The sequence below is a fragment of the Canis lupus genome, chromosome 14, assembly GCF_003254725.2.
Source record: "Canis lupus dingo isolate Sandy chromosome 14, ASM325472v2, whole genome shotgun sequence".
NCBI classification, from domain to species: Eukaryota; Metazoa; Chordata; class Mammalia; order Carnivora; family Canidae; genus Canis; species Canis lupus.
This window is the reverse complement of record NC_064256.1, coordinates 19,852,896-19,874,493: the sequence shown is the minus strand read 5'-3', so window position 1 is coordinate 19,874,493 and position 21,598 is coordinate 19,852,896. Positions and strand designations below refer to the sequence as shown.

General features: G+C 34.9%; 1 protein-coding gene across 9 annotated transcripts in view; it reads left to right on the top strand.

Annotated features, from left to right (window-relative positions):
* Positions 1-21,598, top strand: part of SGCE (sarcoglycan epsilon) — a 68,421-nt gene that overhangs the window by 23,037 nt on the left and 23,786 nt on the right. For all 9 annotated transcript variants that reach the window (XM_025471322.3, XM_025471329.3, XM_025471326.3 and 6 more), the window contains 4 exons: positions 4,603-4,725; positions 6,308-6,465; positions 12,474-12,546; positions 17,385-17,583. In XM_025471322.3, the coding sequence (XP_025327107.1) occupies positions 4,603-4,725; positions 6,308-6,465; positions 12,474-12,546; positions 17,385-17,583 (553 nt within the window). The remainder of the gene's footprint in view (positions 1-4,602; positions 4,726-6,307; positions 6,466-12,473; positions 12,547-17,384; positions 17,584-21,598) is intronic.

Sequence of the window (21,598 nt, the reverse complement as noted above, 5' to 3'; positions counted from 1 at the left end):
TTTAGAGTTTAAATTTGATTTTCAGGGTTTGCATTTAAGGAAGACAGTATGCTTCAGGCTTTCTGTTTGTGACTACCGCTTAGGTACATGTGAGCGCAACATGTGTTAGCTGAGTAACAGCGGTTGTTGGTGTTGGTACAGAACATATCAGCATTATTTATATAGTTCGTGTTTAGAACAAGAGCCTGTACCTTTGAATACTGTGTCATTTGTTGTTTCCGAAAGGAAGCTAGGTCTAAGTACTGCCCAAATAGCCTCTGTTGAAGAGCGATTTGTTTTGCAAGTAACAAATGGGGAAGGTAAAGGTAAAGGGCACTTCTCTAAAATGTGTGGGTGCCCATAATTTAAACTGATGCTACAAAAAGGAAGTATTATTTTCACAAACAAAACATAGTGGCTTAGTCATTTTCCATTTCCAGATGATTGTGCCATACATCCATATCATGTTTTTCTCAAAGTGAATGGCATACTATACTTATAGTGAAGCAGGCTTTACTGTGGAGTTGCCAAGGTAACTGACCAGCAAGTATGCAGTTCAGCAGATTGCAAAAAGGCAACTGAGTACATGTGAATAAAGAAATGTGGATGTCATCCTAAAACCCATGAGGGCCATGGTAGATTGTGGTTTGGCTCTGTAGATCACAGAAATGTTTTTCGTGAAAGCAGAAACTGAGATGTTCTATATTAGTCCTTGAAGTGAGGTGATAGGCAGTGGCGGGTACCCTGTAATGGTTCTACTTCAGGCCTTGCCAAGGGCTATGTAGAAAACAGAATCATTTCAATACTGTTTAATATGAACAACCTTTCTTTTGGTTGTAGAAGCTAGCTTTTACTACCTTGTAGCAGCAAAAACTAAGGGATACTGTTGGTAGTTTATAATGTAAATGGAGGATGATAACTCATAAACTGCTATACACGTGTGAGAATTCAAATTATAAAACTGAAATTTAAGCTAAGTATTATATATATAATATATATATTAAGTGTATATATATACATATATATATATATATGGTCCATGAACATAACACTTGTGTTTACCTCCATGGTGCTTTTTAACTAGAAGGTATTCGTCCATTCAATAGGCATTGATAAAATTGTTCAGCTACATCAGACACTTTCTAGGTGCCAAGAAAATAACAAAGGTCAATAAAATTCAGTGCTGGACTTCAAGGTGTTTTAATCTCTAGAAAGAATAAGTTAGTTAAACTCTGGAGAGATTCCTTTAGGTTATTCAGAATACTCCTGTACTTTGAATGTAGGGTTGTGATCTGGAATTTAAACACCTCTATACATGGAATGAAGTAACTTCTCTGTAGGGGTTCACAAATCTCCATAATTTGACTCTGCTTACCAGTTTTTCTCCTTTTACCTTAATTATACCCCAGGACTATTGGCTTATTTTTTTTCCTTGAAAGATTGCCCCAGTAACCCACAATTGTATCTTACACAAGTTTTCACCACTGAAATGCCCAAATCCCCATCTGTGAGTTTCAGAATCTTGCTAGTATTTTCCAAGTCATGTCAAATTCTACTTCTTACATAAATCTTTTCCAGCTTCCATTGCTCCTTGCCATCTTTCCAGATATTGCCAGAGGAGTTTACACCTCAGAAGTCATATGTAGTTAGGTGGTCGTTAGTCTCCCAAGCCAGATGGTGAACTCATGGAAGGCAGGGACTGGGTCTCCTTCATCTTCATATTCTCCACAGCACCTAGCACTTGGGGGATGTTGTGGAATCCAATGGGTGAAAAAGCTCAAATTCTCATCCTCACTGTTTTTCTGTGATTTGTTCTTTCTTGTTTTTTGGAATGGGATCATTTCCACAGGTGAGTAAACTGTTCTTTTTTTTATTTTTTATTTTTTTTATTGGAGTTCAATTTGCCAACATAAAGCATATCACCCAGTGTGCATCCCGTCAAGTGCCCCCCTCAGTGCCTGTCACCCAGTCACCCCAACCCTCCACCCACCTCCCTTTCCACCACCCCTTGGTTGTTTCCCAGAGTTAGGTGTCTCTCATGTTGTCACCCTGTCTGATATTTCCCACTCATTTTCTCTCCTTTCCCTTTATTCTCTTTCACTATTTTTTATATTCCCCAAATTAATGAGACCATATATGTTTGTCCTTCTTCTATTGACTTATTTCACTCAGCATAATACCCTCCAGTTCCATCCATGTCGAAGCAAATGGTGGGTATTTGTCGTTTGTAATGGCTGAGTAATATTCCATTGTATACGTATACCACATCTTCTTTATCCATTCATCTTTCGATGGACACCGAGGCTCCTTCCACAGTTTGGCTATTGTGGCCATTGCTGCTATAAACATTGGGGTGCAGGTGTCCCGGCATTTCACTGCATCTGTATCTTTGGGGTAAATCCTCAGCAGTGCAATTGCTGGGTCGTAGGGCAGATCTATTTTTAACTCTTTGAGGAACCTCCACTCAGTTTTCCAGAGGGGCTATACCAGTTCACATTCCCACCAACAGTGCAAGAGGGTTCCCTTTCTCCACATCCTCTCCAACATTTATTGTTTCCTGCCTTGTTAATTTTCCCCATTCTCACTGGTGTGAGGTGGTATCTCATTGTGGTTTTGATTTGTATTTCCCTGATGGCCAGTGATGCGGAGCATTTTCTCATGTGCTTGTTGGCTATGTCTATGTCTTCCTCTTGAAATTACTCTTCAAGACACAAAAGTCCAGGGCCAGATGGCTTCCCAGGGGAATTCTATCAAACATTTAAAGAAGAAACAATACCTATTCTACTAAAGCTGTTCCAAAAGATAGAAAGAGATGGAATACTTCGAAACTCTTTCTATGAGGCCAGCATCACCTTAATTCCAAAACCAGACAAAGACCCCACCAAGAAGGAGACTTACAGACCAATATCCCTGATGAACACAGATGCAAAAATTCTCAACAACATACTAGTCAATAGGGTCCAACAGTACATTAAGAAGATTATTCACCATGACCAAGTGGGATTTATCCCCAGGATGCAAGGTTGGTTCAACACTCATAAAGCAATCAGTGTAATAGATCATATCAACAAGAGAAAAAAACAAGAACCATAGGATCCTCTCAATAGATGCAGAGAAAGCATTTGACAAAATACAGCATCCATTCCTGATCAAAACTCTTCAGGGTGTAGGGATAGAGGGAACGTTCCTCAGCATCTTAAAAGCCATCTCCGAAAAGCCCACAGCAAATATCATTCTCAATGGAGTAAACTGTTCTTGAGGAGAAAACGCTAGGTCCTCTAAATACCAAGACTACTTAAGAAAACTAGCAAAGTAAATCAGGAAAGGAGGAGTTACCTTTACATACCTAGTTTAAACGTAACTTGAGCTTCATTCCGTCTGTTCCATAGCCTTTGAAGTTGTGTTTTTAGTAGCAAAGCTATGGATACGTGAAGGTACAAGCCAAATATTTTAGTTCAGTTCTCCAAATTTGGCAGCCATCCACAGAACTGCAGGGACAAGTTTTCACAGATAAAGAAACATTTTATGGGAGTTCCTATTTTTATGCTGAAAATTTTACTGTCAATGATCTTGTATCTAGGGCTTTTAGTTAGTTGTGAGTCTAGAGTGAGCAACCTTGAGGTTCTCAAGGTTAGTTACTACATTTACAGATCCATCAGTGACTAAGAAAAAAAGAACTGGCCTGATAGGATTTATATGTTTAAAAATTGCAGCCATGCTAACCAATCAGGAAGATAGAAAACTGAAGGAGATTGTAGAGGTGACAGATTTAATGGCAATAATGTGTTGGTGGAGATGATGATATCACAAGAAAAACAATAGGTGGGAACTAACCAAACCAATTTAGCCATTTTAATGTATTTATGAATATATAAATACATACTTACATATCATAAGTAATCATGAAATCTTCCCCTATTTCATTTAAAGAAATTATTTGCACTGAATTTTATTATGTGATTTTTTTGGTATTTTTTAGGATATAGCATAGCAGAAGAGATTATATTGTGTGAATTATTAAATGTCAAGATCAAGTAAAATGGAATAAAGAAGAGATACAAGGGGAGAGATACAAGAAATAATACAGAGAAAGTATCCAGTGCACTTTATAAGTATATATGAAAGTAACCTTACATATACTGATGATATTATATAGTATGATATGCTATGTCTAGCAAATAGTTAATACAGTTTAGATTCTTAGCATTTAAAAATTACTCTTTATACTTTGCTTTGAAAGAAGGAAAAAAGATAAACTGTAGTAATTATGCACTTGGTCAGTTCTCATGATATATTTTGTTGGCAATTATTTCCATAAAAAGAAATTACTGAAAAAATATTATGAATGTCTTCATTATTTAATAACAATTTAAATTATTAAATGTGCCTAATTTCGTTGACATAATATTTGAAAGTCTCTAAACACACACATTGAAAGAGTTGTTCTGTGTTTTGTCTTGAAATAATTTCCCTTTAAAACAAACTTCTTAACAACATTGTGCATGTTGCTTCAGTTTTCCCAGAAATTTATAAAAAAGTGAAACCTTTCTTTACAGTGTAAGTGAATTATTGAAAGTATATCTCATTATTTTTCTATCTCTTATCTTCCCTCTTTGTTTTCAGTGTACACTATTTTCTCGAAGGTGCATTCTGATCGGAATGTATACCCGTCTGCAGGTGTCCTCTTTGTTCATGTTTTGGAAAGAGAGTATTTTAAGGGGGAATTTCCACCTTACCCCAAGCCTGGTATGTTCTCAGTGGAAAAAAAGTGATTAACTTACTAAATTTTTCTTTTTGTTTAGTGTGCATAATTTAGATGATATATGATCAAATATTATTAACATTATTTGAAATGGTCTGTATATGTGATAAATTGGTTGTTGTAGGATAGTTCCCATTTTAAGATTAAAAATTTAATTACAGAAAGAAATAGTTCATTTTCAAATTTTTAAAAAACCTTTATTTCCAGTTTTCAGTGTTGAGTTTTGTGCTTTTGACAAATGACCTACCTCTGTTTGCATAGAAATAATTATAGCTGTACAATTATGATTTTCTGTATTAAGACTTAGATTCTTACATAGTACATTGATTTTTGGAAGACCAAACATACGTTGTAGAAGAGAATGAAATACGATATTAAACAAGAATTATCAAGAAAGCTTTTATATTATGAGATAATTTTATATAACTTCTTAATAATATAATGGAGATTAATTTTTCCTTCAAAATAATACCAATTATGATGCTTTATTTAATTCACTATTGGTTTAAATTATCTTGTGTTGGACTGTCACCAATGCCATCAAATTAATGAAGATATAGAAAGAATAGCCAGAAAAAATATGTTATTACAACTCTTAAGTAACAAAAAATTTCTTAAAATTATAGCATTAAAATTAATATAAATATTATTTTTGTAGATGATATGATGAATAACATACCTAAAAACAGTCATAGAAAATAGTTAACCATGTTCTCACCAACATTAAGAAAAAAGTAATCTTTTCATCAGTTATTTAAAAAATGTTCTTTTGTGTGGCATTCTGTGTTTGCAGAACTGTATAGCTGAATCTTTTGAACAGTAGCTCCAACATTTGGGAAGAAAATATGTAATTAAAAGCATAGTTTCTGGAATCCAGCTGAAATTAAATTCTAATTTCACCATTTGAGAAGTTGCTTAAAAAGGAAAATTACATATCCTATCAGTAAAATTAGGGCTAATAGTAGTACCACTTTATAGGTGTGTTTGAAAATCAGGTTAAATTGTGCCTGTAAAGGCCAGGCACATCCTAACAAATGATGCTGTTATTATTGTTTCTTAGTTACATTTCTTTTGGATTTATAACATCTTTAGCAACTCATTCTCCAAGATTTTAAAATTACATTATTTTTGTTTTGATGACACTTAAAATTTTGAGATATTCTTTGAGACTAGTTCAAGAGTGTCCAGAGTTTTATGAAAGGCTTCTCAAGAGAATGAATACATCAGCACCATTAAGGGATTTTCCTGAAAGATAGTTGTCTCATTGGCAGAACTTTCACACTCCTCTGTGATCAAAGAAAAGGAAAGAAAACAAAATCTCCAAAGACATTATATGACTGCTTTCTTCGTTGCATGAGATTTCTAGGCAAACTAAACAACCAAAAAGATTTTTTTTCTTTACTTGAGGCTCTAATCTAAATTACCAGATGGATTTTTTTTTTTTGGTGTGTATTTAGTTTGCTACAAATGTAAGAAAAAGATTTTAGAAATATTTTGATTGAAATTATGAAAGCAACATGTGTGAAAATAACTGTTTTATATCTTAATTCTGTGCTTCTTATCTAGGTGAGATTAGTAATGATCCTATAACATTTAACACAAATTTAATGGGTTACCCAGACCGACCTGGATGGCTTCGATATATCCAAAGGACACCGTATAGCGATGGAGTCCTATATGGGTCTCCAACAGCTGAAAATGTGGGGAAACCAACAATAATTGAGGTAATTTAATTATAACAAAGTTGTATTATGAGTTTTTTTTTGTATTTTGAGTTTCAAATGTTGAAATTAAAATTTATGACAGTGGTTTTCAGTATTTTATACATAGAAACACATTAGATAGCATTTGGAAATGAACCATTCCTTTTTGCTCATTTACAAAGGTCTTTATTTCTGTTTTTATATATAAAAAGGAGCAGTCTAAGTTAGTGTAAAAAAATTAAAAGACATTTAAAAGAAGTAGATTAGTATGAATTCTATTTAAGAAAATAAATATAAACTGGAAACACTTTTTTGCTTTATATATTAATTTCAAATTTTCATGTTCATTGAAATATAGTCTTTAAACAGATACCTGATGAGCCCCTATCATGTGCTAAGTATTATGATAACTGCTTGTGGTAGAAAAATGAATAAGAGGTGAGTCCTGTTGTGTCTTCTGGTCCAGGCATTGGCATTGAAGCACTGGAATGGAAATCCATTGTTAGTCAAATCATCATAACGATTCTAATCAGAAGGTACTGTTAATACAGAGTTGTAAAAGGTAAATAGGAATTCACTTCACAAGTAGAAGGAAGGCTATCTTAGAAGAAATACCACATTAGAATCTTGGAGGTATTAAAAAAACCCAAAACACATGATGTTAGAGAACTCTAATTGGGGCTAGAAGGCAGGACATAACCCAGAGGGCAAATGATGGAAACAGAGGTGTTGAGGTTGGTAGGGGTAGATCTTTGAGGGCTCCATAAGCCATGCTGATAGGTTTAGCTTTTATTCTGAAAGACATAGGTGGTATTCGAATTCATCAGATTTTCGGCAGTATCTAACATCATACCTGAAAGGTATTAGAAATTAAAACAATAGCAATGACAATACTGACATTGAAACTTTAATGGGAATGAATACGTTTTAAAAAAATAAATGGATATAAAATCTAGAAGTGTTTCCCAGTCCATTATACCCAACAAAATCAGAATTATGATGGCGATTAATGGCAGGACAGTCCTATTACGGTTTTATCCTGATTCCTACAGGATTCTAGATTTTAGACTCTAATTTAACTCATCAATTCCACAAAGTTTAGTAGTAGTGACCAGGACAACAGCATAGGAACTACTAATGGAATTTCCAGGAGCTTATATAGGTCCTGAGTGGTATATTTTCTATGTGGTATAAACTCTGAGGGGGTTACATGCTTTGAATTTTTCTCCAAAGTTTTAATCAGCCATAGACTTTTATATGAGCTTCCAGTGTTGGTCAAGAGAAGGTGTTTTTTCTTTTGAATTGAAGTTTAAGTTAAGTTATTAACATTACTTTTCAATGATTTCTATCAATAATCTGCTTTCTAAGACAATGTAGATAAAAGATATGGAAATATATAGATATAGAAATAGAATATATAGATATGTATATCTACATAGATATAGAAATATGTATACATATAAGAAAGAAGGTTATTTTGTCTTATCAAAATAATTTTAAAAACTATTCAGTAAAGTTATACAGGTTATTTACCCAAAATAATAGCAAATGTCATTTTTTTAAATAAGTGTTTTTTTTTTAATTTATTTATTCAGAGAGAGAGAGACTGAGAGGCAGAGACACAGGCAGAGGGAGAAGCAGGCTCCATGCAGGGAGCCTGACGCGGGACTCGATCCTGGGTCTCCAGGATCAGACCCCGGGCTGCAGGCGGCGCTAAACTTCTGCGCCACCGGGGGTGCCCGCAAATGTTATTTTTTAACTGGCAAAACATTAGAGGAATTCTGTTTAAATTGAAGAACAGGGACGCCTGTGGCTGAGCGGTTGAATGTCTGCCTTTGGCTCAGGGTGTGATCCCGGAGTCCCAGGATCGAGTCCCATATTGGGCTTCTTGCATGGAGCCTGCTTCTTCCTCTGCCTATGTCTCTGCCTCTCTCTGTGTGTGTCTGTCATGAATAAATAAATAAAATCTTTAAAAAAATTGAAGAACAAAAAAGGAATGAACCCTCTACCCCATCTATTACAGAATATATTAGAAATCTTAGCTAGTGCAGTAAAGAAAAAAAAAACATAATCTGTAAGTATTTAAGGGAAGAAATAGAATTGTCAATGCTATAAAGAGTCTTTAGACTATTAAAATTTTAGGAAAGCCTAGCAGTAAGCTATAGGATCAATATGAAAAACTTGGTTTTATTTCTATACATGAAAAATAAGTATTGAGAAAATAAATGTTTTAAAAAGATACCATTTTTAGTAACAACAAAATTTATAAGGTACTTAGAATAGATCTATCAGAAGGTATGCAAAGTTTGTATGGAGAAAGTTATAAAACTTAATACTAAGATTATATAAATGGAAAGGTAGTCCATTCAGGGATAGGAATACTTGAATTCATGAAGCCATCACTTTCCCCCAATTGATCTATAGCTTCAATGCAATTCCAGTAAAAATTACAGTTGGTTTTTTCATGAAACCAGTGTCAACTAGTTCTAAAATCTGTGAAGATGGTAAATGGAAAAAAAAAAAAAAAGATGGTAAATGGCAAGAACAATCAAGATACTCCTAAAGAAGAAAAAGAAGAGGGAAAGGTTTCTTTCCTTTCCAGACATCAAAATTTATTATAAGCCTATAGTAATTTCACAAAGATGTATGGATACAGAGATAGACAAATTAACCAATTAATAGAATAGAGAACCCAGAAACAGATCCATCTGGAACAATGATATATGTCAGAAGAGATGGTGCCGCAAATGATCGGGGAAAAGGATGTCTATTGAATGGTGCTCAGAGAATTGGTTAGCCATATGGCAAACACAAAATTAGATTCTTACTTCATAGGAAATATAAAACTCAAGTCTAGATAGTTTAAGGATTTAAATGTGAAAAGCAAAATATTAAACTATTATACGAAAATGTTGAAGAATATTTTTCTGAGTTTGGAGTAGGGAAGCTTTTCCTACATATTTTTTACTTAAGAAAAGATTGAGAAATTTTACTACACTAAACTTGTCACCTAAACTTGTCAAAATAAACCATTAAAAAATAGACAACCCACAAACTCGTAGAAGGTATTTTAAAAATATATAGCTGACTATTGATATGTATCTAAAATATAAGAGAGGACTCCTATAATAAGACATGAAAATAAGAAATAAGACATGAACAGACATCTTACTAAAGAGAAGATATAAATGACAATTAGGTAAAAAAAAAAAAAAAAAAAAACTTACTCTCATCAGTATTGAAAAATGTTCAGATTAAGACCACAACGAGAAGTTTACTCTTGGTAAAAGTCATTGAGGATGGATATGGGGATTGGATAAGTCCTTTGGAAGACAGTATTGAATATTTCACATAGCTGAGTGCCACTACCCTATGATCCAGCAGTCCCACTTCTAGGCATTTACCCAAAAGAAACACTTGCAAATGTCCACTGGAGGCATGGATAATCATGCTTATTGAACGATGTTTGTATAGCAAAACACTGGAAATCCACAGAGCAATGGAGACCCACAAGTATATCAGGAAGAGAATATATACAAAAGTTCATCAGCAGAATACATAAATAAATTTTGGAGTTTTCACATAATGAATTACAAAAAATATTTAGTAGACTTGACACACAATGTTGCATAGTTTCAGGTGAACAACACAGTGATTTGACAACTCTCTAGTTATGCTATACTCACCACAAGTGAAGTACCATCTGCCACCCTACCACTCTTTTACAGTATCACCGAATGTTTACAGCAACAATGAACATTAGCTTGCTCAGCAACATAGATAAATGCTTTAAGCATAATGTTGAATAAAAAAAAACAAATCCCAAAAGGCTACATGGAGTTAAACATTTTTATAGAGCTCAAAAACAGGCAAACTAAACAACATATTTTAAGCATACATGCATTTATAATAAAACTATATTTAAAATAAAAGGGATGATAAAACTCAAAATGGCTACTTCTGGTTGGAGAGAGGGATAGGAGAGAAATACGTGTGTCAAGCTAAGATTCTCAGGTTCATTATGTTCTGATACCATACTACTAACATAATGTTATGAATATGTCAAATAATATGCTAAAAAGGTAACGGTGAAAATTTGGCACACTTTTCATTTAACACAAGTAGTGATTTATCTTTAAATAACTTCTTTATTCATATATAGTAACATTTACAGTATGTAAAAATATTCTATTAATATAGTCAGAGTTTTGCATATTTTCAACTCATATTTAATCATATAAACCCACAGATTAATTTATTTAGCAGATATTTATTAAGCATCTAAAATAGATCAGCCACTTTTCTAGAAATAGGGGATCAAAAAAGTATACACACGTGATACCTCTCTGCTGTAAAGGGTCTTGCATTCTCATAAGTAAAATAGAATTGAGAATGTTACTGTATTTAAATATCTCCTTAGAAGTGATAGAAGGACTGTGTTCTGTTGTAGCTGTTAAAATTAAACATTAAATATAAATTCAGATAATAAAATTCTCTTCTCATTTATGAAACCTACTTCACTCTTTTTGGTACCCTGTGACTTTAAAAAATATTAGAATTTATGAAATTTATAGTAATGAAATTTGTGATAATTATGAGAAGGCTAGCCATAAAAATCTTGTCACTGACTTGAAAATGTCTAATATTTCTGAGTTTTAGCTGTGAGATATTCTAACAAATAGTAGAAAATTAATACTTTTTTCTTTCCAGTGAAAATATGATTAAGTTTTTTGCAGGGCAAACCTTTGAAATCATGAAGATTCTCAAGTCTTTTTTGCATCTTTTCAGTTACTTCTTTGTGAACAATAGTTCCTAATTTATTTTAATGACTAGTCTTAATTTTAGTGTCCTGCATGAACCTCGTTGATTATGTGTCCCAACAGATAGCAACAAGGAAGTCATTAAATCCAACAGAAATTCGACAGATTGGGGACAGAGAAATCTTTTTAACTTTGTGCAGTAATATGCTTTTCAGAATATGTACTTTGAAATATTTAAAGGGTTGGACTTAGGTATTCCAAAATTCTGGTGTTTTCTTTCGCTCTCAAATACTATTTCTGATAAGTGTGATTTCTTTCATTTCAAGCTCATATACGATGCTGTAAAAATCCTTGGTATTTATTTTTACATAGGCACAATTATTATTTTTAGTTTGAGTCAGTGTGGTCCTGCTCTCTTTTATCTCGCTGCCCACTCCAGCTGCAGTCACTACCAGGAGGCTAGTGCTGGGATGCTAAGACTATTACACAATCATTTGTTGTTTTTAAGGTACTGTAGACCTGTCTGAGTGATTTAATATCTGTTATAAAGTTAATTATTCCTTAATTTTTGAAGCCATAGCCTGTTGTTGGCCTTTGCTTTGTTTGTTGTTTGCAGTGGCTGATTCTGAGTTGACTTTGATGTAAGTTCTTTGGCTCTGCAAATGTTTACTAATATTTGACTCTACAAAGGGATTGATATGTGTTTTTGGGCATGTGCCATGAGCCTTATAGACTATGATCCTTACTGCTCTACTCCCATCGTGAGATATGATTTCTAAGAGGTTATTCATGCATATTTTGACTGGTTGGTGTGCAGTTTAGTACTGAATACAAGCAACACAAAAGATGTGCTTTTTTTTTAAGTGTACTTTTTAGTGTAATCCTCAAGCTCCATTTAAAAGTACAAAAATATATTGTTTTTGTGGGGTTTTTTGAAATCTTAGAATGGCAGTGGTAAGTAATTTCTAATGGTTAATCCATTTACTAATGATGCATCTGCATTGCTGCTAGCACTTAACGGTCTTCTGTAAAAGGGCCTTTCTGATTTTAACTTTTTGTTTTAGCATGTTAAATAGACTTGCCTAATTATTTATTTTCCCATAACATTGCTAAAAGCTCTGAGTTGTTCTTGCCCGGAGAAGGCACATTTTGTAAGTACATAAATAATGAAAATGGAAAGAACGACAATTTGTTTTCATTTTGTCCTTAATGAATTTTGTTTCCCAAATAACATTTCACTTCTTTAATATGATTTTCTTTTTCTAATAGATAACTGCCTACAATAGGCGTACCTTTGAGACTGCAAGGCATAATTTGGTAATTAATATAATGTCAGCAGAAGGTACGTATGGAAGATATGTTGCTGATTCTTTTCTTATATACAAAAGTATTTCATTATGGTTTATGTATCTATGCAAAATATAGTCAAGGATTTTCAGGGACCACATACCTAATATAACTAACAAAATGGTAAAGTATAGAAAAGAAAGCTAAACAACCTTTAATTGGTTATAAAATATCATGATGGGTGATGGTGCTGAAAAGCTCAGAATAGAGACCCAAGCACATAGGCCACTTATCTCTGCAAGCCTTGGTTTCATCATCTATAAAATGAGACCAAGACTAGCATTTCTCTCCCAAGTCTGGGGTAAGGAAGGAGTCCATGAGTTAAGAATTGAAATGTGCTTAACACAGGGCTGAGTGTAGGATACAGGATCAGTAATTAGTAGCTAGTTTTATTATTTTACTTTAAAACTGATCACATGTGAAGGCAGAGTTGTTGATGGAAATAAACTGGAATTTGGGTCACAGTCTCCTTCCTAAATAGCTAATTATTCATTTCTAGAGTCTAGAGTAATTTGGACTTACATATACTCAAATTGTAAGTGATTCTCAAGGATTTGGAAGGTTAGGGATAGGGGAATATTCCAATAATTGTTATTTCAAATATTCTGTCCTATTTTGGAGTTTTATTGGGAAAAGTACATACTGCTAAAAACTTTGTAGTTAACATTTATGTATCATGGGATACCCCCCTCTATACTAGATATCATTATGAGGGTAACAGAAGAAGAACGGACACAGTATTTTTATCCCAAAATTATTAAAACAATTATGTGTCCTAAATAGGGAATTTATAGTTCTATTTGTGAGTACAATTAAATGAGCAAATGCAAAGCATTTTTTAGGACCTACTAATTTGGAATTCATGGTAATTCAGTAAAGGTTGAGTTAAAAAATTGCCTTTATATTTTATGGAAGGAAGTAATTTATATAGAATTGATACTGCAGAACATAAATTGGGAGATTGCATAGAGATTTGAATCCCTTTACATAAGTTTTTTCCCCCGGTTTCGGCAGTATCAGATGCAGACAACCAATGTGCTAGTTTAAAATTTAAAGTGACTTTCATATATGGAAAGCAAGTCCAAATGCTAGTTCTGTGGGCCTGGGCAGAAGATTCCCTGTCCTTTTCTCCTTCCCGTGGTCTTTAGATAGGTATTCCTGCTTGGAACAGGAAGACTTTTATTCCCAACTTCAATTGTTACTGGATGCTTGCACCCAGTCTAAAGTTATTCCTGTAAAATTGGAATGCCATTAATGATCAGAATAATCACAAAATTCCCTTTCTCCTCAGGAATTCATCAGTGTAGTAGTATGGTTACATTATACTGTGCTTGGACCACTAACCTTACCATAATGCCCTCAGGGGGGCTCCCCATTCTTAGGTACAGGAGTCCTTACAGACTGAGAGACAGCCTCAAGTCTGGTCTCAGTACTGGTAGATACAGAATATACTGACATCCTAATAGGTGTTTGATGCACAGGCACCAATGTTCAAGCAGATACTAATGGAAGACTATTAGACATCTATAGGATTGAAAGTTGGCTTTACGGGCTATTTATCTAAATCAGGGATTTTGAAGATGTGTTGGTGAGGTAGGAACACTGGACAGGTTTTGGAAGCCTCCATTTTTATTTCAGGCAGAGCTGCCCTGCTGCCTTTTACATATGAAAACCAGCGAACCAGAGAGCATGCATTTATCCTTGCTGGTCTAGACAGCATAAATATGGACACTAGGATGGACATCTTTGAGCAGGGCCTGCCTACACATGTGCCATTTCTCCCAGATAAGATTAGGAAAAGAAATAGCAAAAGTTGCATATCAGGATAATCATGCTCAGTCTGACTCCCTGCCCAACTGTCTCCTGCTCTGAGAGACCTAATGGGAAATTAGTCATGTAGAATCACAGAGCATGGAGCTCAAGGAGAGTACATAGAGTGATTCTCTAAATTGGGTTTCGTGTCTCAGAGGCCTGCCACCAATCTGTTGGCCTACTGTTCCCTTGGCCTCTGTGATGTCCAAATATAGCAGGCATGGGATTTCCCCAAAGTTAGAAAGCTCCTATGACTCATCTTTGGTAGGTCTGGCAGTAGCGCTTGGCTCTGTAGACAGCAGGCAGCTGCATGGCCCAGAGCCTCTAAGGGTGTGGCGGCAGCGGGTCTCAGAAAGGAGCCACGAAGCAGGGTCACATGGATTAGGAAAAACCAAGTAACAGTTCTCCAAAAAGGAGCACTGAAAACAAGAAAAATGTTTTGCATGCTTTTTTAGAAAAGTGGTTATAAAAACACTGGTGAAATTAATGGATGATAGACTTCTAGCACACTCATAACTATATTTGGTATTATTTGTAAATATTATTTATTGCCAAGAAACTGTTCTTCATGGCATATTTATGCATGGCTGTTTTTCAGTATGGAGAAAAATGTGGCATGATTAAGCTACTGTTTAGCTATATAAAACAGGAAATGTATCTGCATGAAACAGGAAACTTATCTACATAAAATAGAATAAATATATCATATTTTAGAAGACTGCAGATGAGCTATACATCAAACAAATCTAACAAAATCACATGCAGAATAAATGGCAGTGTAGAAGATGAATGAAGAACCTTCTGTGATTAGAGCCATGAAAAACTCAATCTTTAGGAAGAGATACCACACTGTAGAAAATTCTAAAGCCTGAACATCTTCCCTGACTTCACCTCTGGCATCAAGTGTCCTTTAGTATTAAAGAACCTTCATAAGAAATGAGTTCATCAAGATTTCAGTTACTTATTGTGTAATTTTTAGTTTTTACTTAATTGTTGAATAACAGTATAATACTTTACAGATATATGAGTTTTAATGAAATAAATCAGAGGATAAATGAAGTATAATTACTGCTGAGGGCTTTAAATGTGTGTATAGTCAGAAACAATTTCTTTTCCTCTTAAAGGAAGAATTTCAGTACACAACTTATTCATATTATTTATAGTAATTGCTTAATTTTTCATATTATTTATAGTAATTGCTTAAGTTTACTATTTTAGAAGTTCTTATTCTAGGCTGGCAGCTCCACTGAGCACTTTATACACAGCTTCTATTAGGATAAAAAAAATCATCTGAGGCAAATTCAAAGATGGTAAAATCCTGAGTTCCTCTAAAGATCAGTTTTCCCCCTCTGAATACACAGGGCAAGTACCTACTCACCCTTTGGTTTTAAGTGTTAAATGGGATAATTCACCACAATCCCTTTAGCTTGGTAAGGGATAGTAAGTATTCCAAACAAGGTATCTTTTATTATTATAGAAATTTGATTAAACAAATAAAAGCTATTCTTTATCTTAATAGAACAATCAGAACGTAGGGAATGATTTTTTAAGTTCAAGAGTAACATTTGAGAAACTGAAATACAGTTGATCTTTGAACAATATAGGGGTTTGGGATGCTGACCCTTGAGCAGTTGAAAATATATATATATATATATATATATATATATAACTTTTGGCTCCCAAAAAACTTAACTACTAATAGCTTACTGTTGACCAGAAATCTTACCAATGATAACATAAATGAGTCGATTAATACATATTTTGTATATGTGTTATATACTGTATTCTTACAATAAAGTGAGCTAAAGAAAAGAAAATATTATTAAAATCGTAAGGCAGCCCAGGTGGCTCAGCTGTTTAGCGCCACCTTCGGCGCAGGGCATGATCCTGGAGACCCGGGATCGAGTCCCGCGTTGGGCTCCCTGCATGAAGCCTGCTTCTCCCTCTGCCTGTGTCTCTGTGTCTCTGCCTCTCTCTATGTGTCTCTCATGAATAAATAAAATCTAAAAAAAAAAAAAGAAAGAAAGAAAATCCTAAGATACATTTGCAGTACTGAACTAAAAAAAAACAAATCCACATGTAAGTGGGCCCACATAGATCAAAATCGTGTTGCTCAAGGGTCAACTGTAAATTCTATTTATGTCTATTCTACTTAGTTATACTGAGAGTCTGAGTTGTATTGGTTACTTTAAAATAAATTCTAATATTAAAATTTTTTGGAGGGAAATTTGATGAGTTATTGAAGAGGAAAAAAGCTAAATCTCTAACAATGTGAGATCTGGAATTTTGTGGGAAATTTAAAATATAATTCTCTAGAATATTTAATTATGAAGTTATCAAAAGAGTAAAATTCCTATGATTTCAGATTTTTTAAAAATATAATCAATATTTAGTAGTAGTAATATTTTAACATACTCTGAAGAGATCAGTAATACCACATATTAAAAATATGGTATTTCAAATTATACATAAACAACTCATAAGCAATTACGGATATTTTGTAATGTCTTCTCTATTTGGAAAAGGTGTTGCTCTTACTTCTATGTTCAAATGGGCATAGCACTACCTAGGGGCATAGTGATTAAATAAGAGAATGTATGTGAAAAAGATCTGTCAATTTTAAAACACTATAAATACAAAATATTACTCCTACCTATGTAGGGTTCTGGAAATGCTTCTTCTACCGGGTACCTTGGTAGACGAAGAGACTGACAGGTCACTGGCAAATTGGAAGTGGATTTAGCAGGTTTTTTTTTTTTTTTCTTTTTTGGCCAAATCCTATAATTATAAATGGCTCTGCTATCCCTTGGTTAATTACATTGTAGGTAAAATTCTGTGTCCAATGTAAGTTATGTGTTTAGATATTTCCTCCATTATACAGAAAGCCTTTAAAGTCAATATTAGTAGTGTTCCCCAAAGCCAGGATTATGACAGAAATAAACAATATTGAATTGTTCTTTTGTTTCTCTTTCAAAAGACTTCTTCATTAATGATATGCATATCCTTTTTCACCAAAATTAGACTTCCCGTTACCATATCAAGCAGAATTCTTCATTAAAAATATGAATGTAGAAGAAATGTTGGCCAGCGAGGTTCTTGGAGACTTTCTTGGGGCAGTGAAAAATGTGTGGCAGCCAGAGCGTCTGAATGCCATAAACATCACATCGGCCCTAGACAGGGGCGGCAGGGTTCCTCTTCCCATTAATGACATGAAGGAGGGGTAAGCAGACCTTTATCTCGTTGCCTTAAATATGCATTTTTAAATATGGTGATCTTATCAAATGTATTATAGTTGGAAGATGGCCTATTGCATTTTTTTAAATAAGAAGTAGGTGTTGTAAAGATATGAAAACACTAGCAATTTTCTATATTGACAAAGAGGTTACGTTACTGGTTCTTTATATCTGATGTTCCAGGTCCTGTGAATTCTAATTTTAGATCAGGATCACCATCATAAATTACAGCACTAAGTCTCTTGTACCTTCCATAGAGAGGCTGATTATTTAGAGCCCTGCATTTCAAAGAAAAATTGATGCTCCAGTTATCAGCTGCAGGACACTCAGATTGCTGTAACTTTATTCTAGGAAACTATTTCTTCGCCTTTAACATTCTTTCCACCATGTGTCGGTGACGGATGGCCAGAGTGGATTTGAAACCTATTTCTAAAGCCTGGCCTTGTCACTCATCAGCTGGGTGACATCAGGCAAATACTGCACTCTCTTTTGCCTCGATTTCCTCATTTGCTCCAAGGGGGATTGTACTCTTTCTTCCCTCAGACTTGATGTAGCGTCTAAATGAGACAGTGCAATTGAGAGGGATTTGCCCACTCTCTTGCCTTACAAAGTGTGACTTACACCCTTGTAGAATTTAAGAGACACTTTTTATGCCTGGGTGAATTGAGAGGATTGAATGTCGAATCACGCTTTGATCTTTAATTTTTAACCTATAGGTTGAAGCAGATCTGCCTTAAAAAAAAACCCATTCTATAAACGTATGAGATAATGGAATAAATCACAGTTTATATAGCATATCCCTTTCGAATTCCTCCTTTATCCATGTACATGATAACATTTTTATATAGATGCTATCTAGAATTAACTAGAGTACCCGGATTAATAAGAATTATACTTAAGGGCAGTTTTAAAGGAGAACTTTGTTAGAAATAAGGGAAGAGATCACAAATAGACATAGATGAAGTATGAGCGTAGGCAGAAGGGGGTTAAGGGATAAGCAGTGAGCTGTGAAGTCCAACTTACAAATTTCAGAATTAAATTGTAGCTTGTATGTTACAGTAATGGGTTTTGAAGTCAGTCAAGCACACATAGAAGTGCCTTGAGAAAAAATAGTTGCTTTATCACCGGTCTATCTGTTGGTTGGTTTTCTATATGAAACCATAATTTTAGAGCTTACATTTTTTTACTTGAGAGTTTCATGATTCTCTTTCCCACTGGGTAATTAAAGAAGAACCATGGAAAAAGATGAACGGGGGGTCTCCCCTGAAAACATTCTCCAAGCATAAAGTCTTTTCAGTAGTTTCTTAAAGTAATATGTTCTACAGTGATAAAACAATGACCAAAAGATGGTGGAGGAAGCAACTCAAACACCAGGCCCTGGTAGAGTTTTCCCTAGCTGGGCTTTCTTCTGGGCTCACTCTTCCCTCATCAGTAATATAGGCTCTACCCCCAGAGGTCCTTTTAGAAACAACTAAATTGAACTAAACAACTCTCTAAAGCAGACTCTGACCTGAAACAGTGCTTTCCAACCATGTCTTGGCTAAGAATTGCCAGTTGAGTTTTAATAAAAAAAATACAGAGGGGGCGCCTGGGTGGCTCAGTCGGTTAAGCATCTGACCATTCATCTCAGCTCAGGTCTTGATCTCAGGGTAGTGATTCAAGCCCACACTGGACTCCATGCACAGCAGTTAAAAAAATTGGGTGGATGGACAGACAGATAGGTTCCTGGCTTCTGCGTCCCCCTAGAGAGTCTGAATCTTTGAGGCTAGGGCTGGGCCTGAGCATGTGACTCTAAATTAAGAACAGAATTTTTGTCCTACAAGTACTTGTTAGAGAATTCAGTCATTAGCTGATCCCCCAGCACCTGCTAGAGGGTGGCATGTACTGTCAGCTATTTGAGAGAGTCAGTCCCATGGCATTTATTTGGACCCTGTTGTCTCAGATCCCTTCCCAACTTGAAATGCTTTCCATGAGTTTTAATTTAATGTTAAGCCATAACCTTTACAAAGTATTCGTATGATAAGTCTTTTAAAATAGCATTTCTATAAATTGTAACCAATTCCAACTCCACTGCTCCAGTGTCCTATATGAGAACCAATGGAACAAGGGCATACTTGAGTATAATTCCAGAAGAAAGAATTGTCCCTGGGAATGATTTTGCATACTTTCTTTAGTTGTTATCTAATGCCATAGTAACAAAAATAATTTTTTTTACGTGTTGCCTTAAACTTAGAAATAAAATCCTGTGCTTGACTTTTGTACCATACTTTTCTTTTTGTTGATTTGGTCCTAACACTTAATTTAGTTAATAAACTTTCTGCCTCTGTACTTTCTTTTGAAAAATAATAGCTAGGAATCCCTTTTTAAAAGGAAATATTAAAGAAAAGTAAAAAGAAAAAAAAGCCAAAATAACAAAAAACAACCTAGGGTCAGACACAGCAAAGGAATTCCACCCCTTTCTTTTCTAAGATTTTCCCTAAAAATATAGTCATGCACTCCCACCATATTAACTAAGCACCTGACAAAAGTGTTCTGCTTATTCCACAGTAACAAAAGTCCCAGTCTGTGATTAAAAAAAAAAAAAAAAAAAAGAGTAAAACCTCCATGAAATTATTTCCTATTTTACTCATGGTGGGCACAATCTGCTAAAAGCAGATTTTTCCCTACTTGATGTATGTATGTAGATAAATACAGAGCGGATGACTAAGAGAAGCTCTCGGTAGTAGACCATCAGAGTTAATCCATGGCCCTTCCACAGTCCAAAGCACTGTTCAATGCCAATCATCAGGAACCTACTCTGCAGCATCCCAGCCCCTCATCCCTCCTGATGCACATTTGTTCACCTCTTCAGACTCACTGACAGCTTTCAGACTTCTCCTAAATCTAACAGAAAACAATTATAAAGATTTACTTCAAAGTAAATAAGCTGCTGCAAAGGAAGCCTGAGCCTCCTGCAAAGATTTTCTTTCCTTTGCCAGACCCATAACCCCGGGCAACTGTGCTCTCTCTGGGTGTGGCCTCTGTGCTGCTTTTGCTCCTAATACTGTGCCAGAGGCTAAGGACTTGTGGATGCATTTAGCCTGGGATGAAGCTAGTGGAAAGAGGAGCAGTTTCATATTTCACTCTAGGCATGGCAGAGCTGCCAACCCGGGGTAAGTGATGTGGTGTAAATGGCATCTATGAAGGGAATGATAGGGTGTGAGGATTAAGGAATATACTCACTTTTCATAAAGAGATTGTCAAACCTCCCACTATTTCCTCTGGTTACCAAAGCATGTGGATCTAGCCTCAATCAGCAACAGAGAATCTTAGTTTATTCGTTAGACAGTCTCACAAAGTGTTCCCTCTAATTAATTGTTTGCTTTCTGCCTTATAAAGGCGTCTGTGAGAAATTACACTTGAGGAAGAGAATGTGAGTCAGTGGCTGCCAAATACTGCTCTGATGCAAGGTCATGATCCTGGGCCCGTCCGTAGTGTTCTGTTGAATTTGTCCCCATGTTTGGTGATTTATAAGATTGTCCTTTATTCTTAATAACGTGCCTCCTACATTTTTGGTGCAAATACTCTCTTTTGTTTTGTTTTGGTTTTTTTTTTTTTTTGTATTTTTTTAATTGGAGTTCAATTTGCCAACATATAGCATAACACCCAGTGCTCATCCCGTCAGGTGCCCCCTCAGTGCCTGTCACCCAGTCGCCCAACCCCCCACCCACCTACCCTTACACTACCTCTTATTTGTTTCCCAGAGTTAGGAGTCTCTCATGTTCTGTCACCTTCTCTGACATTTCCCACTCATTTTCTCACAAATACTCTTTTGGAATGATGGTGATATATGATAATATGATAGGAACTTCTCAAAAGAGCCTTTAATAATGTAAAAATTGGAAGCCCATCTAAGTCCATTTTTATAAGTATAAAAATAAACCAATATATGAAATCAATGTAACTATATGTCTAAAATCTATCCTACGTGCTACACATAGATTGACTTATTAAGTACTTTTA